General features: G+C 35.9%; 2 protein-coding genes and 1 long non-coding RNA gene across 3 annotated transcripts; 1 reads left to right on the top strand and 2 right to left on the bottom strand.

Moving 5' to 3' along the window:
• The first annotated feature begins 168 nt into the window (after positions 1-168).
• LOC145232055 (uncharacterized) lies at positions 169-8,486 on the top strand. The gene is made up of 2 exons (XR_013860821.1): positions 169-544; positions 2,232-8,486. It is a non-coding gene; the product is annotated as an uncharacterized LOC145232055 (long non-coding RNA).
• On the bottom strand, positions 5,168-9,077 carry LOC145232054 (DNA damage-regulated autophagy modulator protein 1-like). Its single transcript, XM_080096557.1, has 6 exons — positions 8,578-9,077; positions 7,346-7,501; positions 7,091-7,190; positions 6,446-6,635; positions 6,290-6,327; positions 5,168-6,168 (listed from the first exon to the last, which is right to left on the bottom strand). Exons 1-6 carry the CDS (start codon positions 8,649-8,651, stop codon positions 6,040-6,042), a joined length of 687 nt encoding a protein of 228 aa, XP_079952683.1. The 5' UTR covers positions 8,652-9,077; the 3' UTR covers positions 5,168-6,039.
• A 1,553-nt stretch (positions 9,078-10,630) lies between these two features.
• On the bottom strand, positions 10,631-14,655 carry LOC145232052 (transmembrane protein 150A-like). The gene is made up of 6 exons (XM_080096556.1): positions 13,956-14,655; positions 13,221-13,376; positions 12,916-13,015; positions 12,221-12,401; positions 11,831-11,856; positions 10,631-11,719 (listed from the first exon to the last, which is right to left on the bottom strand). The coding sequence occupies exons 1-6, from the start codon at positions 14,048-14,050 to the stop codon at positions 11,507-11,509; spliced, it is 771 nt and encodes a 256-aa protein (XP_079952682.1). The 5' UTR covers positions 14,051-14,655; the 3' UTR covers positions 10,631-11,506.
• Positions 14,656-18,731: the final 4,076 nt, after the last annotated feature.

Genomic DNA, 18,731 nt, shown 5'->3' with positions numbered 1-18,731 from the left:
CAGTGGGCGTAACGGCTGCGGATTGAAAAAAAAGGTTTAACTAGTGACAATCGAATCAGTGTAATCTTATTAAGATTAGCTTGTCACCTATTCTGTACAACTTACAAAGTGCTTTTGTTTATGCAAGAATTTTTAACCGATTGGAGTTCGGTTGGGTTTATTTCGCTTAGTAAAAGAAAAAATAGCGACACAATAGCACTAAGACAATCACCGAACCGAAAATAGCTTTGAAACGATATGGAGCGTCAAAAAGTGGAAGGCACAATTGGTGGATAAGGGCTGAACGCGCTGCAGCTGCATCGATAAGGCTACGAAAAACTATGTATTAAAAAACGTTTAGCGAAAGATACAAAATATACTCAAAGAGAGCGGCAGACCATCAGCGTCAGTGTAAAGTTTTATTTGAAACAGAAATATTAATTTCGCTTATTAAGGCATCATCAGTTTCTGTCTTATTCAAATAGAAGCGAAAGATTAACAAAAGTCTTTGTTAAATTTCTTACAAGGCTTAAAAACGCCCAAGATCGACAAGTGGTGCAAATAGGTAAGTACCAGTTAAACGACAAAGCAAATTACAAGTAATAAAGCACATTAGCTTAATTATCATTTCCAGTGTTTGATTTGTTGTTTTCATACATATTTGCTTCAATAGAGCTTGCGTTCGTTAATGTCGCCACCGTGGCTTGTGGCGGATGTCGCGTCTTGATTTCTATGACCGTATGAACCGATGTGATTTGCCGCAGTTCCACTGTCAGTGTCAAAGGCAAAGGAAGATTCGAATAAACGAAAACCCATTGTGCGATTGTAGCGTAGCGTTTTGACCACGAAGCTAACTGCAACAAACTTTGAAATTAAATTAAAAATGTATAAGCAATTCAAAGAAAACCTACGTTCTTATTGTTTAATTCGTAGTCAAATAAGTAAGCTTATATCACAGTAATTCGGACGGAGCCATAAAACACGGCACTATAAAAAGCCAACTAATTCGTCGTTTGTAAGGATATGGTTCAACAATGTAGCTAAAATGGAAGTTGGCACTGTCCATAGAAATACAGACATCATTTTCGGATCAATAAAGCTGTTTTTAAATGTTATTCGTTTTAAAAGCAAGATTAAAAGTTGCTCATTGGATATTGGTGGTAAAACTTATAAACTCTTAAAAAACACTTTTATAGTTATTGGAGATTTAGAATACTTACGAAATATGTTGCTCCCAAGCCGTGAACTATTGATAGATAGGACACGATGAAGGACAAATAATAATTATTTAACCTGTCAACATTTTTTCCTAGTCTTTGCAAACATTAAATGCTTATTTAAATTCTTCACCAACAAACAAGGATGGCAGTACGGTACGGTACGTATTGCGTTGACCGTACCACGTACCTCGTTACGTAGAGCGTACCGTACCACCGTACCGTAGCAAATGTCAAAAATCAAAGCGTACCGTACCACCGTACCAAAATTTGCGTACCGTACCTTCAAATAAACCAATCGGGATTAAGTTGGATACATTTTATGACAATATAACATGCAAGGCGAGGTGTCTAAAGAACAAGCTGTCCCATTACAACCAGCTCTTTCGAAATGAAAGGTTGATGCGTTTTCTACGATGGGCTCGTGCAGTGACAGTGGGTAATTTTCAACAGCATGTTTCTTAAGAAACAACAACACTAGCTAGCTTTTTCAACTAACTGGAGAATCAATTACAAATGACGAGTTAATCTCTGTTCTTGTCACGTGCGCGTTTTAATAATACGTCTACGGTACGTGTAACCATAGGCGCCGAGTTTTATAAAAATGCAAGGTAGCGGACGTAAATTATGACGTCACTTTTTGTGACGTCGTTAATGCGTGCAACCACACGAACCCACCTTAAAGCCCAAGAAACTTTCAATGGAATGTAACATTCGTTAAATTCTTTAAAAAAACATTTTTTTAAATAATATTCAGTTAAAACAGTTTGCATTAACGTGTTATTGGTTTAGCAACGTTTAGAAAGTTTCATCAAATTGTTGCTCTTGTATTACCCAAAGTCTAAACTATAAACTATAACCATTCATTACAGTACAATCACATTGTACATAATAATGGCCATACATTCACTGCCAACAATTTGTTTGACGTCATAAACAAAGCTCTAACCAAAACACGTTGCAGTTTCCACGCGTTTTGTTGCTTTTATGCCAGCATGCTTGTTTAAGAGCAAAATTGTTCCAATTTTTTTTCAGATTTTACGATGTTTCGTACTATACCGCTACAAACAAATCAAAATATCCACGGTGGCCGCCACCGTGCTTTACAAACCCATCCCGCCACCGCCCACTCGGCGCCTATGCGCGTAACCCTCCTTTTGCATGGTAAGCACGCATTATTAAGCAGTGACGTCATAAACTTTTTGAGCACTATTTTGGTAGGGACACTGTGATGAAATCATGTTTTAAACAACTTAAATTCAAGTTTCAGACAATTTTGATATTATCTGCAAATGGTAACGATTCAAAAATGACCGTTTAATCAACATTTAATATGCGTACCAGTACGGTGGTACGGTACGCTTTTGGTACGGTGGTACGCTCTAGTGAAGGACGGTACCACGTACCGTACCCGTACCTCAGCTTTCTTTGCGTACCGTACCTATGTCCGTACTTTTTGATCAAATTTGCTGCGTACCGTACCGTACCGCACTGCCATCCTTGCCAACAAACAAATTCTGATCAATTTTAAAAACTTTTTTTTATCGAGCTGTTATATATTTGTAAAAAATTTTGTATTATTATTTGCGCATTTTAGACTATTTTTAGATTATTGAAAGCAGATTGTTTTTGCCCTAATGACATCTAAAGCGTAAACGACTCAAATTATATCGATTTACACCTTGGTAACTTCAATCAAAAAAAGGATACACAATATAAACGTTAAGAGTCCAAACCCGGCCATAACTATGCGTGCCAGGGGTAGCCATGACCTTTGCTCCGAATTTGACCTCTGTTTCCACGTGATTACAGCTATCAAACAACCGTAGACGACGTCAGCGAGAAATGCCATGTAGGCAAAAATCATATGAGGCATCCTCAAAACAGTAACCTGTAAAACAAACTCTGTGTTACAGGACTTTAGTAAGGAACTGAGATATACAGGAAAGCATGTCGTGCAATATGTTCCCCTATGTGTAAAGGTCATGAAAGCGTATTTAGTGTATTTTTTCTTCGGTTTTGCAAAATATATGTCATAGGTCATAACAGCAATATATGATATACCAATGCGACGCTATTTTGGACAAAGATTCAAACCTGAAAAGTAGCGTTGAGTGTAATTCCAACTCCAATTATCATTCCCACATACCATGCTGCTCTATTGATTTTCGGACACTTGCCGGACATCTCTACATGTCTGTACGTAAAATATGAAGTAAAATTATTACATAAAGATTTAGAGTGATAGAAACGTGCTAGTTGGAACACAACTTTCTGTTGACATGCAATTTATATATCTGGTCTTGACGTATCGAAAGGAATTCTGGCAATCGTTCTTAGTTTCGGTTATCAAAATTTTTAAATATTACTCAGACTTTTTATTGTGGATGGAATAAATTAGAAAACCGATTGCTTTCTTAGGTTAATAATGATAACTGCAATAGTTGGCGAAAGCATAAAGTAAAAAAAGCAAGGAATGGAATTAACCTACTTACTTGTAATACATGTGAACTGTAACGACAAGTATCAGTGCCGAACAGTTCAAGATCAATGTAAAATAGCTGCTTTCTGGACTGTACGTGCCAACTTCACTTATGAAAGGCCATTCGTCAACGTCGATTCCATGGTTTCGACTTATACTGTAACTGCATAAAATAGACCAGAAATTTATATTAGAGAAGGCACCTACTAGATACAAAAATAAGGGGAAAAACAGAATAAAAAGAAAAGTTGCGCCCAAAATAGTTTTAACCAAACAGGAACGTAAAACACATTTCGTAGTAATTTTGTGATGTAAAGAGTTACACTAAAGAGCCTTGTGTGCCAATAAATTAGCATTGAAATAATTTAGTTTGTAAATTGCTGAAAACAATAAACTTTAAAAACGTCTATGTTACATACTCTGCTTTAAGAATGATAAACAGTGGCCCAAAATAATGCAAAGTTTGATAAGTAGACAATGTAAAGGTTTCACTTAAGTATTCACGCATGTTTGTGCTTCAACGCAATGGAACGAAATGATTAATCTAAATTCGAATTACTAATTCAAACAGAAAAAAACTGGTACTTGTTTGTTCATTAAAAATAAAAAATAAGTTACAGGCAAAACGTTAAAACTTATTTAAAAGAAAAGGGTACACTCACCACAGAAATATTCCGCCGCCGAACACAAAACAGAACGCGACAGGGAGCAATGCCAGCGCATTAACTTTTACTTTCATCTCGTACTATTATTTCAACTGCACCGATTGAAAGTTCTTTTGCTATCGCATGTTGCTTTGCTTAAATGTCATCCTAATTAGGCTAATTAGAAAGCTAATAAAGGAGTATGTTTGATACAAGTTCGTTGGAAACTTTGGGTTCGGTTTCATCATGAAAAACTTGCTGTATAGCCTTATGGCAATGTTACGCCATTAAAACTAGTTACGAATTAGCCAGTTTACTGTGTAAGACGGTTGCCTGACCAAATGTTAAGAACAGTTTAATTTAGTTAAATATGAATCGTGCGTGATTCGTTGTGCATGGGTGGGAATTAAATGAAACACTTTTCCAACTGGCGTAATCTGAATATATTACAAACCCAACCTAAGAGCTATAAAGCAAGTTTAATATATTTTTGTTTTGCAATGCGATGGTATTCCATGTTTGCATGCTTAGCTAACTCCACTGCGCTTGAAAGCGTTATGTTTGTACAATGATCGTTCTAAAATAATTTAGCGTATCACTCTATTATATTGCAATCCCACAATAAAATAAAAAGTTTTTGTAGTCATAATTAACAAAGTCGGTTGTTTGGTCGACTTTGCTATCTCTATACATCTAGTCCCAGTGCTTCTATGCTTGTTTCAAAAACAACACAACTTACTGTCTTGTAGGTTTTAAGGCACTATAATTCAAAACTGCTTTAAACTTTAGCATAGTTGACAGTTTATAGCAATATCAGAATAAACTTGATTAAATCCTCTCTTTAATTTTCTAACACACAAGCTCTGTTTGTCGCGACAACATTTGTATGTGATTACACACAAAGAGTGGTAACAAGCTAATGACTTTATAGGTTATGTTTTCATTTGTTTCTACATGTACTATAACGGCTATAACGGAAACGATGACTTTTGTTGTGTTAACACATTATCACATAAATAAGCATTAAACATTTGTTGCTGGTCTAAACGTTCATTATTTTACAACCAAAATTGTTTGGAAAAGCAATAACTGTTAATATCATCACAAGTTTGTTAATAATAACGCTTTTTGTAGCAAACTTACAAAAAATATATTTTTAAACAGTGAAGAGGAAATGAAAAACGGGTTTCGGTTTAAATATGGGATAAAAGTAAACACAAACATCACAGTATACGTAATCCGACAACCATTTAAAATGTAGCAAATAAAGAAGAAAAATAGGTGCACCAAAAAACGATTTTGTTTTTCGTCAGTTAGCCTACCCCCTGTTTAAAGCAAGCATAGATTTATCAGTCATAAGAAAACAATAAAAAAATGTTCAAAGCAGCTTTCATTTGCTTCCATATTTTGTGCCATAATAGAATAGGCCTACAGTTGCAGCTATGAAAGTATTTGCATACCATGTTATCTAAAAATGAAAAAAAATTACAACGCATTGTTGACCTTTTCCTTCATGCATTTAGGTGAAGGCAAAATGTAAGTCTAATTGCCTTATCGATCAACATTGGTAATTGAGTTACTAGCACAAAGATCTTGAAATCTCAAGTTGGTAACAACAACAATGTTCTGAGAAGAAAGGCAACACCAAATGACGACCCAGAATTATAATTTGGCGGTGGGGCGCGGAGAATGTGGTGTTTGGTTAGTTCCTTGGTCATCAATTACTTTCAACTTTACTATTGCAACTTTTTCGCATTTCGTACGTCATGGTTCCCAGGAAAAATATGGCAGAGTATATAAGCAACCATTCACCAATATGTGCCACGTTTCGATATCTTTCATCGTTCTGAAATAGAGAGCCTACTAAGTTAAACGGTTCTTTGCTTTGAAAGCTAATTTTTTCTGATCAATTTAGCGACTTTCTATTATGTTTGTGTCATGCTTGCTTACTTAGTAATAACTCTCACCTGGTTGGATGATAGATGTAAAATGTAACTCACGACCACTGTTGGTAATATGTTAAGAAAAATACTTTTGATGTTTGAAGCTTTAATATGAATTATATTTACACTTAATCTATGGTTTTCATACAGTTAAGTATATTTGTCACAGAAAAAGGATACTGATAATGAGAGAAACGATTTCCATCGAAACGGCGCCAATCCTCAGATACACAATATTTTGGGGGTAATTGCTGTTTTGCGAACTGGGTGAGTTTGCAAGTTGCCAGGTGATATACAGTATAATGATGCTGTAGATCAATAGCCCAAGAAAAGCAACCCCAACTCCTATGTAATGTGGCGGGGTTGGTCGCTGTTATAAAAGTTACAAATTAGATTGCATTTAACTTTTTATTCACAAGTTGATAAAAATAGAATTAAAACTTTGTGCAAATTCTTTGGCTTTGCAGTTCTAATAAACCATCGTTTACCTGTTTCGCATTAGGCTATATAGTTCCAAGAATGGTGAAAGTATATACTTAGAGCATTTGACTGACTGAATTAGTAGATACCCGAAAAGATTTCGGTTTATTTCGCCCGTTGAACATTGCAGCAACTGTTCCAATTAATACTAACAAACAGTTTTTGTCATTTTTAAATTAAAACCCCGATGTCAATTACTTTTTGATCCAACATAAGTTTATAAGTTAAGTTTTGACAGCCTGTGAATTGTCTGGACCAGTGGAGCAAACTTAACTCTTGTTTTTAATTAAGCTTAGCGGTATTTACAACTGTATTTATAATTGTCTGTTTAAAAATCAATTTTACCTGAAAAGCTGCGACAATAGCCACACCAAAGCAGACGATGACGCCAACAATTAAAGCTGCAACATTGCATTTCCAGTTCTTCTTGTAACGTTTAACTAACCTTTTGAAAACATCAAGAGTTATATACAAAGCTTCTCAAAGCAAATGATAAAATGTACCATATACAAAGGTTTTTGTAAAGGTAAGACCGTAAGTAAGCCTAATTAAGTAACGAAACAGCTGCATATCTTCAAGTCATGGCTTAAGGTCACTTACTTGAATTGAAAATACACTGTAATCAAAATAAGGTAGGTGGCTACTGTCAGAAGCAGCGTGAAAATGTAGCTTTCCGGTGGCCTTTGTCCTGTTTCGCTGACAGAGGGCCATTTGCCCACCAGGTCCACATGCTGGTTGCTTACCGCAATCGCAAAACTACGTAGATATGATAAATGTTGGCAAACTGTTGATGTTCATTGGACAAATAGAATAGTTTATTTTTCAAACGTTGTACGTAGCGCAGAAGGCATATGTTTTAGGACAGGTCTATTTGGCTACCGATTGGGAACAGTGTAGTTAATATAAACTCAAATGCCATGTTTGGATTCAAATCAATACCTAGTGGTTTAGTTTTTACCAACACTTCAATGTTATAGGAAACAATGTTTCGGTATTTGCGTTTCGCCAACATGGAAAAGTTGTATTGCCATCACCACTGCAAACAACTCATTCAAATAGGAAACGATTAAAAGCGTATGCCGTATGGTTACTATCAAAACTTGTGGCACTGCAGTACCAAGCTACCAACATATGTGATATAGTAGATATACTATAATCATGGGCGTCCGCAAGAAAAAATACAGGGGAGGGCAAACTATCGTCACGTCGCCGTTCGATAAACGGCATTTCAGAAAAAAAATACTCATTCTTGCCAATCCCAATGTAGCAAAGTAGTGCAATAAACACAATATCAACTATTATTGTAATATGTGGAAGGTAGGCAAACGATATTTAACGGAAGTAGGATTTACATACACAAACCTTATCAGATGTAACAATAGACACAGTGAAGGTATCACATAATGGCTTTTTGACACATCCATCAATGACGTAATAATATGCTTGTTACCGAGCTATTGTTAAGTCATAATGTTCGATTCATTTAATCTGTTGTAAAATCTCATCCTATTCTGTTACAGTTACAGCTTGTATTGGGTGCGTTTAACGGGGTGGAGACTTACGACGTCTTCAGTTTACGTTCCAAGAATAGTTTTTGTATAACACTGTGTGAATGTTTATTGTGTTTTGTTTTAAGATGCGGATTTTGCGACCGTTTGCGTTTTTTTTTCCACGGGGGGCACGCGCCCCCTCTTGCCCCCCGCTGCGGACGCCCATGACTATAATAAAAGCCGAAACAATATATAGTTCTTTTTACATTACCTCTTATGGTGTATCAAATTTTGAATTTAAAGCCAGCAGATACAGGCATTTATATCATATAATGTACCTACCAAATCCAAAATCCAACACCAAGAACGACCACAATAAGTGTAGGGAACCAGACAAACGATTTCCACTGTGGCATTCCAGCTTCCTTCTGCACGTTCTTGTCATTAAATTTTAAACAGCATAGCTTTCGCGTCGAATGTGAAACTATGATGAAACCTATAGGTTGCCGCCACTGAAAAGGAAGGCCAACCCGGTAAGTTTAGCAGGTGTTTCCCCAAGGGATTATGACTTGATTGGAAATTTATTTTATCGTTTGCACGTACGCATTTCATAAGCCTTATTTAAAGGGGGATTTTTGTTAGTTTTTTTTTACCACCCTCTTACACAAACTGTATTCACGGAAGTTAGGCCGCAACGCAAGCGGTGGAAAGGCGTTCTTCGAAGAAACCAAGACTTTGAGTAAACAAGCATTGCGTCATTAAACTGGAGACATACGGCGCAACAATACAGTTGGGTCTGTGCATAGATTTAACTAACAACACTGATGTACAGCACACTTATGTATTATTTAGGCCAAACTTACTATTTTAGATTTCCCAGTCAGGCAAACAAGAGGAACAGTGTTTGCTTTCTGCCTGTATTTAAAGACATAGACTTTTTAATTAGGCTTGTTCATAACTTTCAGCAAGTCTGCCTAGATGTCAAAAAAGAAGTCTAGACCGAACTCATACAGTTATTCACATAACCTTCTTTCACAGCATGCAACATAATTCCCCTGCCAATTCGACAACTGATAATCACCGGGTGGTCTTTATTAGTCTCAGCATTTAAGTGCTCGTAATTCACTGATCAAACTAAAACAGACGTTGCAAATGGTTTCGTGTGTATTTAAACCTATAAACTTGTCTGCAACTAGATAAATAAAGACTATAAATCCGGGCATGTAACCCTGACTGCAACAAAAACACACAATTGAGGAAACAACCTTTGGTTTATGTTGGACAGGGAATTTCCTGCACTGAACGCGCGATGACGTGTTTCATTTCGCCAAATAAGCAATCTAAACATCACATACTGTTTTGAATGAGCCATCGTATAAACAAGTTAACTATGTGGAAATAGCATGACTCACAGGCACACGAACCAATAATAAAAGTGGCTACTTAAAGCTGGGCACGCGCCAAATTAGCGGGCGGTATCAAACATAGTTACAAGGCCCATAAAACATTTAGAACACATTGTCGATTTTGTATTCAACAAGCAGAAAACGGCAATACTCCATCGACACCTTTTGCTCACTACACAGATGGGTGTAAACTGTAAAGGTATAACTGTTATCGAAAATTGAATATATGTCTGACTACTAAATCAGAATGCTTGAAAATAACCAGCGAGGCCTAACTGCAGGCCCGCAGGCCAATTGTAACCCGCGAGATAATTTCATTGTACCGCGAAAACCGGACATTTAATGACAACGACAATTTTTGTCTTCGATGTCCTAAAACAGGGTTGTCAAAATCCTGGCACGAACACGTTTTGCATACAATCATCGGATCGATTGCAGCAGACATAGCAGACATAGTCCTAATTAATACGTCCATCACTAAATTGCAAGTCAATAAGTGTATTCATTGTAAGGCAAAGCGGTTTCTGCTTTTTGTGGCGACTTAACGGGCTGATTCTCCTTGTTTCAAATATCGGCACTTGGGGGAACTTTAACAGAATTGTAACTAAGTGCTAGCAGATGTGCTTTGTGGTGATATCATTCAGAGCAAATTTGTTTGCATTGACACAAAGGAGTTTCTCTTTTGCGGGCCGCCAAGTAGTTACCAGAGCCTAATGAGGCCCTTCATGCCGATGAGACGGCGTTGTTATTTATAGTAACGATTCAGCGTCAACAAACTACTCGGTCATTTTTGGGCCATGGAGTTTGCAAATGTAACTTGCACAAGGCTGGTAAACAAACTATAGAAGATGAATCGAAACTATAGCGACAGAAAGACCATTTTTGAAATTGGAAGAAAATGCATTCACTTATTAAAACGGTGGATAGTCACTTTGTTTGATATGCCAGAAAACAAATTCAGCGGAAAAAATAATACAACAAAAGCGCCATTATGAGACAATTGAACATAGTTTATTCCCCTATAAATAATATAAAATGAAAAAAGGCGAAATCAACTTGAAAACGTTTCTTTGCACGACTGCCTTTTCATGCCCACAACCGACTATTCGTAAATACAAACGGATTGGTAAAGGAAGTACCTCGGTCACGAATTAATGCTGAAGTAGGGAATACCTTTCAAAACATACGTTTAGGTTTGTTCTATAAGCGAAACTTTAATAAATGTGGTGTCCGAATTTTTGTGTTAGTGCGGCAATTTCTAGAGTCCAAAAATAGTGTTTATTATAGGCACTGGCCCACAACGCAAGTCAACAATATTTTAAACACTGAAATAAACAAACAATACGTACATTTGTTCGTAGCGTGACGCAAAATAACCAAACGAGTACATATAACAGAAATAAACTAAAACGTTCAAATGAAAAATAAAGACTTTGTTTTTTGGCAATATACGTTTATAAAACAACGCTTTCAACAGCAAAAAATGTATCGACTATTCTATGTAGCATTTTAACAAAAAAATGCCTGGTTGGCCATTTAACGTGCATACAAAGTAAGTTAGTTCAGCTAATTAATGAACTTCAAGAGAAAGAGAAACGCAAAGAATACTGGAAGTTTGAAGAGTTATTCTAAACAATATGGTGAATTAAAAACAATTCAGGTTATAACTTTGTCTTGAAGAAAAATTAGTTTGTTTATAACAAATCATATTTTGGACGAATATGTTTTGCGTCGGCATGAAGTAGAAAAACAAAAAATACGCATTAACAAATCAGAATTGCATAGTTAAAAAATATCGTAGATTATGATTCATTCAAAGACATTTCTGCAACACACTATTAGTTTTTAACCGAAACAACTTTGTTTTACGGTTCTTCAGTTAAAACTCCTGTAGATGCGTATGTGGTGTCAACGCCACCTAGCGGTATGCTTGGTGATTCTATATTGCGAATTTGTAGCCGGACGGTAGCGCCTTTTACATGTCGCAGGTCGTACGCTAACGTCCCGACAAATATAATGGCCGCATAAATTAAAGCCCATTCTGCTCCAGATGCGATATTCAGGTATTTATTGTCCATCTGCAAATAAAACCACGTGAAAATCGTATCGTATCGTACAGCAGGTTAAACCACCCGAGCATACAAACAGTAAAAAAATGATTTCGCTTTTTTAGGAAAAGTTTTTCTTACCTGAAATAAAACTCCGCCGGCGATCACTAATAAAGTTTATTGAGGAAATTAATGTTGCAAAGTTTTTTTTGTAAAAAAAAATTAAAACGCTAGAACTACATATTATTTGGTACGTTTATAAGTTTAAGTCCAACCAAACAGTACAAACTTCTTGCATGTACGTCATACAGGTGATATATATTCGCTTGTTATTAAAGCGTCATTATGATATTCCAACAGATTTGATATGTCAAAATCTACAAAAATAGTTAAACATTTTAGGTCTCAAGCTTATCTTTATTTAACTGATTGAAACATTCGCTTTAACGAAATAACTTGACTTTCTGCTATAGGAAAGCTGATAGGTATTTTTCCATTGCAAATGTAAACCTATTTTTTGGTAAAGGATACTGACAATAAGCGAAACGACTTCTACGACCACTATGGCAATCCTGAAGTAGACTACTTTCCTTGTGTGAACTTTATGCACAAGTTGATTCCATGAAATGTAGACAATCATAACACTGTAGATTGCTGCCCCGAAAAAGGCTAAAGCAGCTCCGATCAGATGAGGCACCAAAACATTTGTCCACTGTCGAAAAAAATTTTTTTCTCATACCGCTCTTTTTTCGCTCAGATTGCCAATGACAGCAGTCAAATAGGGGTCTGGGTTGTTAAATGTGAGTTTATTTTGCTCGGTGGGAGATATTGTGAGCAGTGATGTACCGTAGCTTTAAAAAATTTAAAATGCCGAATTTGTTGCCATTCTCACGCCTTTAAACTACAAAAATCATGTGAGTTAAATCATTGCTATAGCATTATAAAGCCTATTTTTGTTGGCATAGTGCATTCTGTTCTTAGTCTCTTACTTGACTGTAATATAACACGGGAACGTTGAATGTTGTGGAAACACGGCACCTTGTATGGCGAAATATTGCACAACTTTTTGCAAAAAACAAATTTGGTAACCCTACAATAGTGTGCGGGAAAATAGAAAATTCAAAGCTTAGTAGCCTATATAGCTAGGCTATTATAACCAGTAGTTTTGTGACAGATTGTTAACGTCATGCTGGGCACTTCAAAAAAATATGACTCCTAGGACAGACCTGAAAGGCGCCAACCATGGTGACACCGAAAGATGCGACAGCTCCTACGATCATTGAAGCAATGTTGCATTTTGATTGTCTGTCACATTGAATCACATACCTGGAAGAACATATTTGCCTTTAATTAGCTTAAAATATTGTTTAAACATATTACATTTACTAGCATTGGCATTCAATGTTTTGCTAAGTTTGCGAAAAAAATGGAGAAATTTTCTCTTATCGTTATTTTTATTTGCCAGAATATTTAAATATAAAAAATAGGAAATTATAGCAGATACAAAAGACGATTAAATTGTGTAACTTACTTGTAGTATGAATACATAGTGATCAGTATGGCGAAGGCACCCCAAGTAAGAACAAGTGAAAAAATGCAACTTTCGGGAGGAGTTGTACCGGTATCGCTGACGAACGGCCATTCGGGTAATAAAACAACATGCTTGTTGCTTACTGCAATTCCGTAACTGTTAAAAAACCAAAAAATAACGTTTCAAATACTGATTTCCTTAATCACGTAATCTTTGCATCACAGTTTGTGCTGTGTTTTTAATCGATTTAAATTACCAAGCCAAGTCAACACTAGTTATGACTATCTTTGTGCCAGAGTGAATATTTATTTTTATAACGTCATTCAAAGCTTTAAGGAGTACGCAATGGGGTACCAAACCCGGTCCAAAACCTAAAAATTCTTTCGAAAGTCCCAATTTAACTGCAACATTCAATTTACTACCATGAAATTCGACACAAACCTCAGGTGTGAAACTAGGCCCGTACCAAGCTCGGTTTATTCAAACCCAAGTCTACACCCGACGCCAACGACTAACCCTACTTAAAACTTAGACTTAAAGTACCCGATTTGAGTCACTGCGACACAGATAGAAGAGCTGCCCTACCCAACAACCCGTTCCTTTCTAACTACTGCTTCTCTGTTTACACAAGCCAGTAAATCATTACCACACGAAATAGTTTAGTATTGTCTGTTGCGAAATACCATATCGATATACTGCAATATAAATCTTTATGACACTAAAAACGTCACTTACCACACCCAGAATCCACCTCCTAAAAGCAGCACAAATAGTAGGGGAAAGTGCACATATGACTTGGCCGTCTTTGTGACAGAGCCTGTCATTTTCATTCAACCTAACTTTACTTGTACAAACTTCGTCTAGGTTCAGAAGCAAGAACTCTTGGTTGACTTAAGTCATTTATTACATAACGATGCGTTTAAAACTGACATGATACATTTGTTTTGATGGTGTGTTAAAACAATCGTGTTAATTTACTGTACATTGTCAGCTACTGTAAAGGTCACTTTCACAAGTAAAGTTGGTTACTTATCCACTTTAAGGATACAAAACTTTCTAAAACTAAGTCTAACACTTGTCTAACCTATTTTACTTCAAGGCCTCCCAACTACACAAAACAGCGCTTGGCTTTTATGAAAGCAGCTCATTATGTTATGCTGGCATTACAACCTAAGCCACTAATGAATTAAGCCATTACATTAGATGAGCTGGTTTTCACAAACGAAGCGATTCTATTGTTTACGCTGTGGCAAACGGAAGGCTTGTGCTAACGTCATATCCTTTTGGACCAGAACTTAATAAAAATCGAAATATGCCATTGCAACTGCCTCTATTCTATCCTGGCTAGACGTAAAATATCGCACGAAAACAAGGCGTGATCACAAACCCACTGAAGCATGTGCGTCACTGGACAAACATTCTAACAAATGAAAAAAAAACATAAGGCGGCTATCAGTGGGCGTAACGGTTGCGGATTGAAAAAAGTAGTGACAATCGAATAAGTGTAATCTTATTAAGATTAGCTTGTCACCTATTCAGTACAACTTACAAAGTGCTTTTGTTTATGCAAGAATTTTTAACCGATTGGAGTTCGGTTGGGTTTATTTCGCTTAGTAAAAGAAAAAATAGTGACACAATAGTACTAAGACAATCACCAAACCGAAAATAGCTTTGAAACGATATGGAGCGTAAAAAAGTGGAAGGCACAATTGGTGGATAAGGGCTGAACGCGCTGCAGCTACATCGATAAGGCTACGAAAAACTATGTATTAAAAAACGTTTAGCGAAAGGTTTTGAAGACAAAAAGTCTTTGTTAAATTTTTACAGAAAGGTCGACAAGTGGTGCAAATTGGTAAGTACCAGTTAAGCGACAAAGCAAATTACAAGTAATAAAGCACATTAGCTTAATTATCATTTCCAGTGTTTGATTTGTTGTTTTCACACATATTTGCTTCAATAGAGCTTGCGTTCGTTAATGTCGCCACCGTGGCTTGTGGCGGATGTCGCGTCTTGATTTCTATGACCGTATGAACCGATGTGATTTGCCGCAACTCTACTATCAGTGTCAAAGGCAAAGGAAGATTCGAATACACGAAAACCCATTGTGCGATTGTAGCGTAACGTTTTGACCACGAAGCTAACTGCAACAAAATTTGGAATTTAATTAAAAATGTGTAAGCAATTCAAAGAAAACCTACGTTCTTATTGTTTAATTCGTAGTCAAATAAGTAAGCTTATATCACAGTAATTCGGACGGAGCCATAAAACACGGCACTATAAAAAAGCCAACTAATTCGTCGTTTGTAAGGATATGGTTCAACAATTTAGCTAAAATGGAAGTTGGCACTGTCCATAGAAATACAGACATCGTTTTAGGGTCAATAAGATAATAAAACTTTTATTGAATGTTATTCGTTTTAAAAGCCAGATTGAAAGTTGCTCATTGGGTATTGGTGGTAAAACTTATGAACCGTTAAAAAACACTTTTATAGTTATTGGAGATTTAGAATACTTACGAAATATGTTGCTCCCAAGCCGTGAACTATTGATAGATAGGACACGATGAAGGACAAATAATAATTATTTAACCTGTCAACATTTTTTTCTAGTCTTTGCAAAAATTAAATGCTTATTTAAATTCTTCACCTACAAAACAAATTCTTATCAATTTTAAACACTTTTTTTATCAAGCTGTTATATATTTGTAAAGCATTTTGAATTCTTATTTGCGCATTTTAGACTATTTTTAGATTATTGAAAGCAACTTTTGCCCTGATGACATCTAAAGCGTAAACGACTCAAATTATATCGATTTACACCTTGGTAACTTCAATCAAAAAAGGATACACAATATAAACGTTAAGAGTCCAAACCCGGCCATAACTATGCGTGCCAGGGGTAGCCATGACCTTTGCTCCGAATTTGACCTCTGTTTCCACGTGATTACAGCTATCAAACAACCGTAGACAACGTCAGCGAGAAATGCCATGTAGGCAAAAATTATATGAGGCATCCTCAAAACAGTAAACTGTAAAATATAAGCTCTGTGTAACAGGACTTTAGTAAGAAGCTGAGTTATGCAGGGAAGCATATCGTGAAATATGTTCCTTTTTATGTGGAAAGGTCATGAAGGCTTATTCAGTGTATTTTTTTCTCCTGGTTTGTAAAATATATGTGATATATATGATATAACAATGCGATGTTATTTCTGACTAAGATTCAAACCTGAAAAGTAGCGGTGAGTGTAATTCCAACTCCTATTATCATTCCCACATACCATGCTGCTTTGTTTATTTTCGGACACTTGTCGGACATCTCTACATGCCTGTATATAAAATATAAAGTAAAATTATTAAATAAAAATTTAGAAAGATAAAAACATGTTCGTTGATGCACGACCTTCAATTAACATACCACATAAGTATTTGATTCAGAAATTTTAAGAAGAACCCTGGCGAACAAACCTTTTCAGATATATAGAGAATTAGAAAAACGATTGCTTTTTAAGGTTCGTAATGGTAAACGCAACAGTTGTCAAACGCTATTTGAAGTTAAACAAAAGACAAACAATAAAATCTACGAACTTACTTGTAATACACGTGAACTGTAAGGACAAGTATCAGTGCCGAACAGTTTAGGATTAATGTAAAATAGCTGCTTTCTGGACTGTAAGTGCCAACTTCGCTGATGAAAGGCCATTCGTCAACGTCGTTTCCATGGTTTCGACTTATACTGTAACTGTGTAAAACAGACCAGAAATATATATTAGAGAAGGTATCTATTAAAACGGAAGTAAAGGGAAAAACAGGATAAAAAGAAAAGTTTGACCCAAAATATTTTTTAACCAAACAGAAACGTAAAGCACAATTCGTAGTAATTTTGTGATGAAAAGAGTCATACAAATTTAGTTTTCAATTTGCCGAAAATAATAAACTTTAAAAACGTCTCTCTTTACTCTGCTTCAAGAATGGTAAACAGTTTTCCAAAATGGTGCCAAGTTTGATAAGTGGGCAATGCACGTAGGTTGTACTTAAGTATTCACGTATATTACCTCAACGCAACAGAACGAAATGATTAATCCAAATTCAAATTATGAATTCAAACAAGTGAGAAAAACTAAAACAGGTCCTTGTTTGTTAATTAAAGATACAAAATAAGTTACACGCAAAACGTTAAAATCTCTTTAAAACAAAAACCTACACTCACCATAGAAATATTCCGCCGCCGAACACAAAACAAAACGCGACAGGAAGCAATGCCAATGCATTAACTTTTACTTTCATCTCGTGCTGTTATTTCAACTGCAAAACAGTTCAAGCCTAACCGATTGAGTTGTTCTCTTGCTATCGCATGCTTCTTTGTTCAAATGCCATCCTAATTAGACTAATTATAAAGCTAATAAAGGAGTATGTTAGATTTTTAGTCGCTAAAAGGTTTGGGTTGGGTTTCATTATGAAAAACTTGCTGTTTCGCATAAGACCGATATTACGTCAAAAAAACTTGTTACGAGTTAACCAGTTTACTGTGTAAGATGGTTGCCTGACCTATAATGTTAATAACAATTTAATGTGGCAAAATATGAATCGTGCGGGATTCGTTGCGCATGGGTGGGAATTAAATGACAAACTTTTCCAACTGACGTAATCTGAATATATCACACACTCAACCTTAAAGCTGTAAAGCAAGATTATTATGTTTTTGTTTTGCAATGCGATGGTATTCCATGTTTGATAGCTAACTAAACTGCTTTTTTGTAGAATGGTCGTTTTTAAATAATTTAGCGTATCACTATGTTATTCCATTTCCCCAATAAAATAGAAAGTTTTTGTGGTCATTTATAACAAAGTCCGTTGTTTGGGCGACTTTGCTGTCTGTCTACATCTAGTGGTTAAATACGACTTGTTTTAAAAGAAACAAATTACTGTCTTGTAGGTTTTGAAGCACTATAATTCAAAACTGTTTTAAACTTAGTTGACAGTTTATAGCAATATCAGAATAAACTTGATTAAATCATCTCTTCTGTTCAAATAACTTGCATTTAATTTTCTAACACACAAGCCCTGTTTGTATTCAACGACAACATTTGTGATTGCACACAAAGAGTGGTAAGCTAATGACTTTATACGTTACGTTTTCAATTGTATCTAATTGCACTATAACGGTTTATGTAACGGGTTGCTCCCAGCGGCTGATACGTCAACGCGATTTGCATTTGCGTTTGAAGAGCACAATAACAACTTCGAAATAATAGTAAGGCTGTGTTTGCAAGAGAGTATCACAGGATTAAAGTTTTTAAAATACAAATTTCAAAAACTGCGGATGAGGTAAGGCAAACGTATACCAAACTCACTTCAAAAGTTTTAAACAATTTTACGTTGTGTTGGATGTATACGCGTTGACATTTGTCAATTTGTGCAGTCACGTTCGTCAGTTACCATAAATTACCATAAAACAACAAATTAAGTACAAGAAACCCATCTACATTTCACAACAATTGTCAACTAGTTGAAC

This window comes from Phallusia mammillata, chromosome 6 (assembly GCF_965637545.1).
Source record: "Phallusia mammillata chromosome 6, kaPhaMamm4.hap1.1, whole genome shotgun sequence".
In the NCBI taxonomy this organism is placed as follows: domain Eukaryota; kingdom Metazoa; phylum Chordata; class Ascidiacea; order Phlebobranchia; family Ascidiidae; genus Phallusia; species Phallusia mammillata.
The sequence above is the reverse complement of the archived record's forward strand: the minus strand, read 5'-3'. Positions and strand labels throughout refer to the sequence as shown.

What these genes read in the sequence shown, in the direction of transcription:
- LOC145232052 (XM_080096556.1), bottom strand. Translation starts at nt 14,050, where the DNA reads ATGAAAATGACAGGCTCTGTCACAAAGACGGCCAAGTCATATGTGCAC. An exon ending in GGAGGTGGATTCTGGGTGTG is followed by an intron (nt 13,377 to 13,955) that starts GTAAGTGACGTT and finishes GTTTTTTAACAG; the next exon opens with TTACGGAATTGCAGTAAGCA. An exon ending in CCATGGTTGGCGCCTTTCAG is followed by an intron (nt 12,402 to 12,915) that starts GTCTGTCCTAGG and finishes TTTTTTCGACAG; the next exon opens with TGGACAAATGTTTTGGTGCC.
- LOC145232054 (XM_080096557.1), bottom strand. Translation starts at nt 8,651, where the DNA reads ATGCCACAGTGGAAATCGTTTGTCTGGTTCCCTACACTTATTGTGGTC. An exon ending in ACAGTGTATTTTCAATTCAA is followed by an intron (nt 7,191 to 7,345) that starts GTAAGTGACCTT and finishes TGTTTTCAAAAG; the next exon opens with GTTAGTTAAACGTTACAAGA. An exon ending in TACATCTATCATCCAACCAG is followed by an intron (nt 6,169 to 6,289) that starts GTGAGAGTTATT and finishes TCTCTATTTCAG; the next exon opens with AACGATGAAAGATATCGAAA.